Below are 11,289 nucleotides of genomic sequence, written 5' to 3' on the forward strand. Positions count from 1 at the left end.
TTTTGAGCATTAGTGGATATAATGTATCAAAGAAAATTCCAATAACATAATGTAAAAAATGTCAGACATAGAAGGCTGAAAGTCTATGCTTGGGGGACTATTGCTGTGGGAAGACGGGCCTGATCTTCATAGACATCCTTCTCATGGAGTACCACGATCCCTTCCAGTTCATCCACACCACACCATCATCTGTGCCGTGCTTGGACATGTCCCAGCTGTAAAGGCCACCCCAGTAGTATCTGCCATTCGGATTGGCTGCATGGCATCTGTTATACCACCAGCCGCCGCCATCTTCTTTTGAGCACTGCTTTCTTGGATCTGTAGTTACCCTGAAAGGAGATGAGTTTGAGTTATGATCCATACAAGTACCATTGTCAACTCAGATCTCCCGGGAATACCCACGAGAAAGTACCGTACTCAGTTGTGTGGGGGACTCTCTCCCTCGAGTCCTGTACGTAAAGCCCAAGTACCTAAAGCCTAAGTACGTAAAGCCTAAGACCTCGGAGCTTACCAGCCATCGTTGTCCCTGTCGTAGGTGCTGAAGAACATGCCGTTGTGGATGGTCATGGTTCTGTTCTCCCCCACCAGCTGAGAGGCCCCTTCCATGAGGGCGTTGCCAGCAGTCCCTTTGTACTTGTTCACTGACACTTGGTACTTGTTGGCCTCGGTCTGCACCGTGAAGCCTCCATAGTGTGCCTTCACCTTGTCTCCTTTCCAGTCCTCCATTTCGATTAGGAGTTCTGTGGGTCCTATCCTGGTGAGCTGGCTAATCTTATCATTGCCAAGCCAATATTCGCCTAGAGAGGATCGATATAAACATCAGCAAGAGCGAAGCCTCTGGAAACCAGGCACTGCTTCCCCCCAGGTATTTAGCTCCCACATTTAAATGCTTTTATATTTAGTGTGTGTGTGTGTGTGTGTGTGTGTGTGTGTGTGTGTGTCTGTGTCTGTGTCTGTGTGTGCATGTGTGCATAGTTAAATTTCTATTGGCATCCTAAAAATCTAAAAACAGATTCCCTGTCATGGATGTTATTGATAAAGGAAAAAAAACTCACTAAAACAGAAGGATTTGATTTTTCACTTGCAGTCTTTACCTGGCAAGCCACAGTACTTCTTCGTATCTTCGTTGGTTGCAATATTTCCAAATCCTTTTTTGTATGGGTCCCATTTCCTGCCAAAGTCGACGCTGCCATCCTGACGGTTCTGTATGACCGTCCATCCTTTAGTTGAGAGGAATAAAATTAGCCTAAAGGTAACCAGTAATACTACTACTCTGGAAGGAAAAGTCTGAATTCACTGCCATTTTATTTTACTCTATGCCTCCTTATAGTCGGTTCTCCACGTACATGTGATAAGGAAATAAGCATGAAGGGAGAACTCTTAAACATTTGGAAATATCAAGCACTGCACGGCACCTTAATGCACGCAGCAAGCTTCTCTCAACTCAAGTGGTTCCTCGCCACCGGTATGAGAGCTCAGCCTTGTTTCACGGCATCCATTACAGAATGACAGGTCGGTCCCGGGTATTGCTTACCTCCGTTTTCGGTCTTCATGTCGCAGTACACTCTGTATGGTTTGCTGGAGGTGTCAGGCTGAATGAGATACATTTCGGATGTCTCACCTCCCTTCCGAATGATCTCTTCACACTCTGCAAGAATACAAGGATGCATTATGTTCAGGGACGTTAACAGAGCCCACAGCTATTCGTTCTTGAACATAACCGATTGTTCCACTGGGTACAGAGGACCATTTTATCACAAACATTTGAGCATAACGCTTGAGAAGTTGGGCCTTCTTGTTACTGGAAATCAAACTAAGTTTTGAGGAATTCTATCAAGTGAACCACAGAGGTCCTTTCATCTACTGTTCCTACAAATAGAGCACATCTTTCCACAGCCCCGTCATCTGTTCACCCAAACACATGCATACACACATTAGAGACCCCTGGAACACCCACCTCATATTCTAATCTGCTCAGCAGAGCCAGGAGGAGTCGCCAATCGAGGCAGAATACAACACACCCAAGATATAGCCATGACATGCTAGACTATCATTACACTCTGTTGGGGAAAAGCTACTCTGTTCACTTTCTACTCCCTATGTTTCGAGAAGGTTCGATCTTCTGCAACTCGATGGAAATACATTTACTAACTAGTTACCTTTCCCAGACACCACCGGGATGTTGCAGTTGACGGTGCATGGAGTGTGGCAGTATTCCGTCTGAGCTGAGATGTCAGACTCCAATTTTTGTATTTTGCTTCTCAGGTCCTCCAGGATTGAGCGGAGCACACGAAGATTAAGGGGGATATTATCGTTCACAGTCTCATCAATATATAATTTCTGGTCTTCCAAAATGGAGGAATACTCATTTATGACATTTTCATTATCTGGAAAGCCAAAACAATACAGGAGTGGTCAACATTTTTTTTGCCTATAAAGGTGTATCTAACTACATAAATAAGATTTTAATTTTCTGAGAAAAAACTAATATATGTTGGAGCGCCATTAAGCCACTGTGACTGCTGAACTCTAGAGGCATTTTGTTTGTTTGCTTGTTTGTTTGTTTCACGGCATGTATAAATTGGCATGTAGCCCAACTACTACTTCAGCGATTTGCCCTAGGTACACATCTATGAGATTGTAGATGGTAAGGAACCATGTCGTGTCTTACTTTGGGGAGCAGTATCGAAGACTCCATCTCAACATATAGCATTGCAGAGCCCAGGTAGTTGGCATTCGCACACCTCATGAATACTGCAAAGCCTTGGGATTTGCAAGAACACTTCTGAATTCTTTTAATTACTAAGGGTCTACACTTGGGTGAGCCGCTCTCTGAAAAGCCTGTGCCATGCTGACATGCCGACTGATGCCAAAACTCACCAGGCCCGTAGCCCCCAAGATTTGCATGCCAGATGTCACTGTTTGCAGATTAACATCACACTGACCTTTCTCATATTCAATAGCCTCAGGGATGATACTTACCAATGCTAAGTTTTTAGCCCATACATGTTATCTTCTGAGTCACAAGACAAATGTCTAATAGACTGAAAATAAGAACCCACAGTGACATTTCTCAAAGAAAGTAATTGTAGTGAAAGTGGTACCAAGACTAATACTTAAGGAACGCTTGCTTATCTGGCAAACTATACATGAATGTGCCTGAAGGAAGGCCCAGGATAAGCGGGGACAGACAGAAATCACAGCAAGTGCTGGTCAACCCAGGATGATATAACTGTGTACGACTGCATATACACCGTTAACAGTTTCAATTTCATGAGTTAGGTAGAACCCCACCACCACCACGATGGCTACCTTTAACTTGTGCCTGCTTCTTTTTCCACATGTCTTTCAGCAGAGTCAGGTACTGAAAGGTGACCGAAGAGGTCTCAGAAACAGAGTTTATGTTGCTATTTAACTCAGCAATACTGTTTTTGATTGGCCTTTCGTGGTTTAGCAAAGTTTGACGCAACTCACACCCTGTAGGACATAGCACTCCCTGTAAACCAAAAATAGGAGGATTTAGAGACGTAGATATGTGTTTAAAATGCACATTTGGGAGACTTCTGTGATCTCATGAGTTAATTTAAAAACTTGATATTCCATTTTCTTCATGGAGGATCAAAACTTTAGAATGGTCAGTGAATGCTTATAAAGAACAGAAATGGTCTTTACTATAGGGGGAGAACGGGGATGGGATCAGGCTATGAAAAGCTTACCTACTCCAATGAAGGAAGCAGGCAACATACAAAAGTAAAGGCAACCAGACTCAAAAGCCCAATAAAGGATGGTTAAGTACGAAAAAGGGACTCTATAGAGTTCGTATTTTGAATTTCAATTCTTAAATATGCAAAACAGAAAGATAGAGAATGTTGGTCTATGAAATATTAAGCTTTTTCTGCACTGGAGACCCACTGTGCAAAAACCACGAGTGCCCCTACCATGTCTCCGTCACCGTGAACACAGCCTCCTGCATCAGGGGGTTTTCGTTCCACTTTCTTCTGACCTGCATCAACTTTGGCTGGACGGGCTCGATAGCCACCTCCGCTGATAGGAGGAGGGGCAGGTCTTAGGCTAGGAGGCTCTTCCTTTCTCCTGTCAACAGGTCGATGACCACGGGCAATCGAGAGGTCCTGCAGAAACCAGGCAGGGCCGCAATGCAAGGTTAGAGAGACCGTGAGAGATGACTATTCCACATTCATGCTTTGTTCCTGAGGTGGCACGACCCTGTCTGTTTGCTCCAGGACTTTCCACTGGCTCCATTGGGTGATTTATGTCTCTTTAAGCAGATGGAGGATTGAAGACACACAAGACTACTGCGTAAAGCTTTTATGAGGAAGGCGTGGGCATGGGGCTAAGACAAATCAACTCTAGATTGTAAGATTTAAGCTTTGGAATACACAGACCTGTCAGGAATCTAGACTATCAGAAAGAAGATTCTCATGCCACCTGGGTAAGTAAATTCCTTCAGTTGGTAATCATTTCCCCAAGTTTTAGCTTTTATAAATTGATGATCAGGGCTGAGTCTCATATGATCATATTTGGGACAAGATGGTCTGTTTAAAGAAGAACTATTAGTAATAAGACAGTAATTGACCCTAACGTGTTCTAGAGAATTAAGATGGTGTGGATAAGGTATTGCGTGGGTTCCAGTCTTGTCACAACCAAGTTACTTTACTCATGACTCGGTTTTCCTCATTCAGAAAGTAAGAACAACCCTGGCTTGCATTTCCCTTATGAAGCTATTGTAAAGACTATTTTTAAACCTTCAATACCTTTAAAACTGAACTTGGGTCAAGTTCTTATTACTATCTCCATCGTGGCCACAGGTCAAAGATACGTCTCCACTGTTTCAATTTTCAACAAAATGATTTAAGCCATTCTCTTGCAACTCCTTTCATTTGTTATCAGACATAATGCTATTCCCACACTTCAAGTAATTTCCAGAGTTTACAGACTGCATTAAAGACTGTTTGCTAATTTAAAACTCCTTAAAAGGGTGGCCAAGTGGAAGAGGCGTGAGCCAATATGAAGGTTGACATGGATTAAATATGTTAACCAGTGTTTCAGTGCTTTTCCTCTGAGGGTCGTATTTGCAGATGAGGAAGCAAGAAAGCCTGAAATAGTAGCTGTGCTCTCCTGCAGTTGTCACCACACGAGCTGCATTTTACTGTCATTTGTTCATTAAGACATTACATTACATTCAGGGAGGAGGTGAGGAAATTGAAACCCTAATAGTCTGACTGCAGTCCCTTGCCTAGTTACTAATTAATCTCACCCCTCCCCTTTGTGTGTGTGTGTGTGAGTGTGTGTGTGTGTGTGTGTGTGTGTGTGTAGGTATAGGTATATATACTATATTTTTAATGAGTGAACATTCATGAGGATATACATATTTCATATTAAAGCCATGATCTTCATCAGGGCTTGTCTGCTCCAATGCAAACTTAATGAAATGTGACTTTGTTCACTGCAAACACAGTTATGGAAAGGAAACTACTGGCTTGTTTTAGAATGTTGTACAGAGGTGAGGTTGTCTGGCTTCACGAGAAAAAATAAATGACAAATACTGAAGGAACCAATGGAGACAAACAGGAAAGAGCTATTACAGAAATAATTAAAGACAGGAAACGCACATGGGAGCTTAATCTAAAGGATTAATTTAGTAAGAATCTGAAAGCATTTTTGAAGTAATTTATGAAAATGTAACCAAAACATCCTTTAAATTTTTCTTACCAAACCCAGATTCTTTTCCTCTTATTTGTATTATCAAATAATCTGAATGCTTACATGCCCTTCAATCTAAATGGGCCACAGTGAGTCAGCCCATTGCAATACTGATGTGCATTTTGATTTCTACTGTACATAATATACTCACTACACTACAGTTTCATCCGGATACAGTCAGTAACAGAATTTAAACTATTTTTCTTAAATGTACTTCTAATTTTTATGACATGGAAATAATGCTGGTAATAAGTTGGTAGAAGTGACACTTGGACTGAGTGTGGTGGCTCAAGTCTGTAGTAAGAGCAAGGAAGAAGATGAGACAAGCCAGGAGCCCAGGCCTTTAACCCCCACACTAGGGAGTTAGCGGCCAGCAGATCACTGTGAGTTGGAGGCCAGCCTGGGGTTAAACAGTTTCAGGCCAGCCAGAGCTACACAGTACAACCCTGTCTCAAACAAACAAACAAGTTGAGGCAGGAGGATTGGCATGAATTTGAGGCCAATTGGAGCTACAAATGAAATCCTGTCTCAAAAAAAATATAGATAGATAACATGAATAAAACCGTTTTTACAAGTGAGAAGGTTGTGCTATATATATCGATAACTAAAAATACTGCCTCTGTTGTAATTTTCTAATCTGAAAACACCCAAATTTTATTTTCTGATTTTAATATTATAATTATTACCCATACTCAGTAACCTCAGGAGTTATATATATTATCTTATTCAGCAAAGAGCAAACAATCTACAGCAGTTTTTTGACTTTCAAAATACTAATCTTTATGATGGTAATCATAAAGCCTATAGGTTAAAAAATTTATCATTATAATTATAATAATGTACCGCAAGAACTAAGTAAAAGTCGATAGCATTAGAATAACAAGACAGAAAAAAACACATCTACCATTAGCTAAGCCATCTTCACCCTGGAGAAATGAAAGTGAATCAGCCAGAAAATAACATGCGACTTTCATATATCCAGGTCAATAGAACTGAATATATAATATACATAATGTACAGTTTTACATTAATATTATTGGCACTATGATATCTATATAAAAATAAATCACCACTTTATCGGAGTCAGTAGTTGCAGCTTGAGTTTGAACTAAGGAAACAGACAGGAGCAGCAGCCATAGATGCCTCATGGTTTCAGATTTTCTGAAATTCCAAGCAGTTGCCCTTTGCCTGCAGACCTAGCTGGGAGACTGTCGATCCTATATATAACGGGTCCTTTCACGGGCATGGCTTCAGGAATGGTTACCTCCCTTTAGTTAATATTTGACAGTTTGGTTCACTTGTTGGCTGAACCGTTTTATCATTTGAGCAACATCTTCCCAGCAAGCCTTGTTTACCCATCAGACAGCTCTTCCTCACTGCTGGCCTTATGTGGACACAGGACGTTCTTCGAATCATTGAGTCAGAGCCAATGATGGGAAACAGGGACATTCTGAAAAGAGCCCCATGTCAGCCCCTATCGTTGTGAATGCTACAGGAGTTCGCAAAGGATGTGTAAGGAAAAGGTTTAATTTAAATGAGGCCGTTTGTCCTACCCAGAAGGGGCTCCGTGAAACTATGACCTCAGTAAAGAGATTCATGCAGGCTCAGGCTCTGAGGCAGCTGCATGTGCACTTTTGAAAGAGGCTGTTGAAGTGAAGGGTTAGTGTAGCATCATGGTCTCTCTATTCTTCTAGACGTTAATCATGATTATAAAATAGTCATCCTTCTCTGCTGTGATAGACAAACATCATAGAATGGGGGGCGGGTAAAAAGCCCAGGGTGCTCTTTTATTTCTGTCCTGACTGGCTTTTGTACTTTGTCCTTTATTCAGTGGTTAAATTATTTAATAACTCTTAAACACTATTATGATATCAATAAATTATAGATCCCCAATCAAGATTACATTATAATGGAATACACAGTTAGCACTTCATATTATTATGCTATATGGCTTATTTTGTGTTATATTAGTATGAGATGGTAGGTATCATTTTAACATATGTGAAGTCTTCATATGTCTCGTTCAGTTAGTCTGGCCTACAGTAAATGTGGCCTATTTTCTTTGTCATTTCTCATAAGCCACCGATTCTGTCTCATCTGTTCATTTCTCCGCAGTAGCGAGAATCAAGCCCTCCTCTGCCTACACAAATCAAGGGGAGATCCAGAGTCAACAACTCACGTTCCAGCAAGAGCATTCACTCAGAAATATTTCTGGGCTTTGTATGGCAAGTGAAGCATTCTCGTCAACTTTACAAAATCTTCTTGTAAGGATGAAAGCCAGTGATCTGAGGTTGCATCACAAGAGCGTTTTAAACAATGTTGCAAAAGCAGAAATGACAAGTTTCTTCTCTTGACAGTACAGTATGTCAAATCCTTTTAACTTAGACTGTTGAAACGAAGGCTGACAGGAAAACAATGATTTGTTTCTAAAAGTGTGCTTCATTTGTCAGGATGACTAAGCATACGTGGGAATCTTTAATTTTTTTAAGAGAAATATATAATCTGACAGTAAGTTTCTACATGTGCATTAATCAAAAGAAGATATGAGGATAAACCTTGAAAATATAATTGATTTTTAAAAAATGCATCCTAATGATATGGGTAGGATTTCATCTCTGTGACACATATTTTTGCTGATGTTAGAAGAACTATGTTGAAGAAGATCAAACATGCTTTTGAGATGTATGGTATTATTATATTTCCAGTCTCTGACAGGTTATCTCCTATGATAGTGCCAGCCACTATGTCAGCCTGTGCATTTATAGTATCTCTGTGTATATAAGGCAGATCTTGTTCAACATGAAAGATCCTTCAGCTACCTCTTCATGCTGCTTAGACCTAGCTTAACAGTCATTCCCCGCACAGTGCCTCTGGGCCCTCGAAGGGACAGGCAGTGTGGGAGGGGCTGAAATATACCGAGGAGCAAGGCATTCAAATCAACAGTCATGGAATAAACAAACTGACATTCACGGATACGTGCCTAGCCAGTGTTCATTTATCCTACTTAATTCTGAAAACAACTACCTTGTACAGATGATGAAATCGAGGCTCAGTGAGGCTCAGAGGCTAGGTCAACTACCCACAGACACAGAGGTAGCAAGTGCTGGTACCAGACTTGACCGAGTCTGTAACTCAACAGGCCATGTTCTGTGCCCGTCAAACCACAGTACCTGGTGGGATTTATGTTCAAGGTATAGAATTTTGCCTGTACCTTCCGTTTGCTGTTGCTGCTGTTTGGGACCAGTTCATGTATGGTTATCACAGTGTCTCTGGTGGGCACACTCATTCTTGCCTCTTTCTTTCATTCACAATTTTCAGTCTGGTATATAGGGTGTGCGTGGATGTTCCTGCCCATGTGACAGATGTAGGTGATACCTTGTAACCTTTTTTTCCCCCTCTAGAGTTATAGCTAGTTAAGCAGCACTCTGAGTTGTCTAATAGACCCATGCAGACTACTCCATTTCAAGGAGAAGAAATATACTGAAATACTTAAGTGTTTTTGCACTCCGCTGTCATTGGTTGAGAGGGAAGGGAGTGCTGTTTGCTAAGCCAATAATTCGGCGTTCCTCACATTAGTTGATCTTGTTTTGTAAGTCAAGGGCAGTCAATCAGTGACAGAGAAATCAGATGACCCATTCTGTTCAGTGCTTCCTGGCACTAAAGACAAAATAATTGTGACCCCCCCCCAATTATCAAGACACTTCTTCTTGTGACTTTTTTTTCAGTTCATGTGAGGCCCAAAAGACTGTACAACACGAGACACTTTGGGCTAAGCAGCCATTTTGAGTTCCACCTCTGTGGCAGGTGGGATAGTTAGGTGAACAAAGGAGACAAGGACCATGAGTCTGTGGGGAAAGACTGGAAATAGAAGTCAGCCACAGCAACCTGTACTGAACCATGCAGAGTGAGGGGAGACTTTTGCGGTGACTTGGGTATCAACCTTTGGAGGGCGAATGGACACTGAAATGAAAATGGCTTCTGAAACTTGCAAGTAGGAGCTGAGTAGCAACGAGCGCTTGTATCACACATCTTACACCTGGCGTGTTTCCTATCTGTTCTGAGTGTATGCATGAACAAACAGAGAAGACATACCAGTGATCTGCCTGTCTACACGGCATACGATTGCAAACATTACAGGCATTAGTCTCTATAGCAGGTTTCCCTTAACTACAACTTAAGAGCAAGAGGTGAAGGCCAAGCTGAACCTGTAGCACAAACATCAGAACAGTGCGGCTTGGAGACCTGTGGTAGGAAGGGCCTGTGGCAGGGATAAAGAGTAGGAGGCCACTATCTCTGCTGACAGCTTCCTCTGTTGTTCCCTCTGTTGATCTTTATGTGTAGCTGATAAGGAAGGAGCCTGGGGAGCAGGGACAAGAGGGCATTCTCTTATTTGACCAGATACAGATCACAGGAGCAAGAGCAAGAACACCACAGAGGTTTAGTGACCATCTTTGGAGTTCAGGAGTGGGGCTATGGTGGTCCTGTCAGTATGATGCACACTTCAGGTGACCAACAGTGGCTATGCTAGCCTTACCCCCACGCTGGCCCTATCAGAGCCTCTTAAGCAAGTTAAAATCTGTAAAGGAATTAAGCAGAGATTCGGGTCCATTGGCTGGATGGCCCATTCACAGCACCCTTGCAGAGAGAAGGCTCAGCTATTGCAGGTCAGTAGCGGTAACAGGTCTCTGCTTAGGCTTTTGACTCTTCAGTTAAATCTGCCAGGCCCTCTGGTTGTCCCAGTCGTGCAGGGCCCCACACTACCTCACCCATCATTGCTCAACAGCCAAGGGTACGACAATTGAAGGAAATTGAACACATTTGCATTGCTGAATGAAAAAGCAGCTTGGTCAATGAAGAAAGGCTTTCCTTAAAATCTGCACGATCATTTTCACACAAACGAATGTAGCATTCATATCTATATCTATCAAAATTTAGTCATGCTTGCTTAAAGAAAAAAAATCCTCTGCGCACAAATGAAGAGCCATAGTGACATCTACTGTCTATATAAGGCGGCTCGCAATGGCGACATCTACAGTCTATATCTTAGCCAGCCAGCACAGGGTTTTATTTTTAAAGATATGTCCATCTTACTCTTTTTGTTTGTTCTTTTGTTTTTTCCTCTGCGTAGTTCTGGTCCCAGCTGTCCTGGAACGCAGAAATCAGACTACCTCTGCCAGTACTGGGATTAAAGGCATGTGCCAACACCTCTGGGCTAGAATTCTTAACCAGCCAAAGATCCTGGATCTCTTCAAAAACAAGGAAATAGGAGGAGGGAGGCCATAGCAAACAAGAAGAACACAGGTTCCTATGTGAACAAGAAATCTGCCTACGATATATGTGATTTATGGATCTCATAACTAGATAATAGGGTCACTTAAGGTCCTTATTAAGCCAAGAAGGTAATTTTCACATGGGTGACATAATTCGAGAGTTATAAGAAAAGCAAAACCTAGTGTGGTTACCTCTAAGATGGCTGTTGTGAGCCTTGTCCATAAGTTGTGTTCAGGATGACTATCTAACAAGTTTAATGAGAGCTGTCTAGTAGTCATATTAACATAGATATGTTAA

General features: G+C 41.9%; 1 protein-coding gene and 1 long non-coding RNA gene across 2 annotated transcripts; one reads left to right on the plus strand and one right to left on the minus strand.

Moving 5' to 3' along the window:
* Positions 1-6,910, minus strand: Fgb (fibrinogen beta chain). The gene is made up of 8 exons (NM_020071.2): positions 6,792-6,910; positions 3,939-4,130; positions 3,313-3,496; positions 2,160-2,387; positions 1,535-1,648; positions 1,095-1,220; positions 512-797; positions 1-329 (listed from the first exon to the last, which is right to left on the minus strand). The coding sequence occupies exons 1-8, from the start codon at positions 6,867-6,869 to the stop codon at positions 98-100; spliced, it is 1,440 nt and encodes a 479-aa protein (NP_064456.2). The 5' UTR covers positions 6,870-6,910; the 3' UTR covers positions 1-97.
* On the plus strand, positions 307-8,694 carry LOC134485930 (uncharacterized). The gene is made up of 3 exons (XR_010064340.1): positions 307-865; positions 4,287-4,450; positions 7,837-8,694. It is a non-coding gene; the product is annotated as an uncharacterized LOC134485930 (long non-coding RNA).
* The last annotated feature ends 2,595 nt before the right edge of the window (positions 8,695-11,289 follow it).

This window comes from Rattus norvegicus, chromosome 2 (genome assembly GCF_036323735.1).
Source record: "Rattus norvegicus strain BN/NHsdMcwi chromosome 2, GRCr8, whole genome shotgun sequence".
Classification (NCBI taxonomy): domain Eukaryota; kingdom Metazoa; phylum Chordata; class Mammalia; order Rodentia; family Muridae; genus Rattus; species Rattus norvegicus.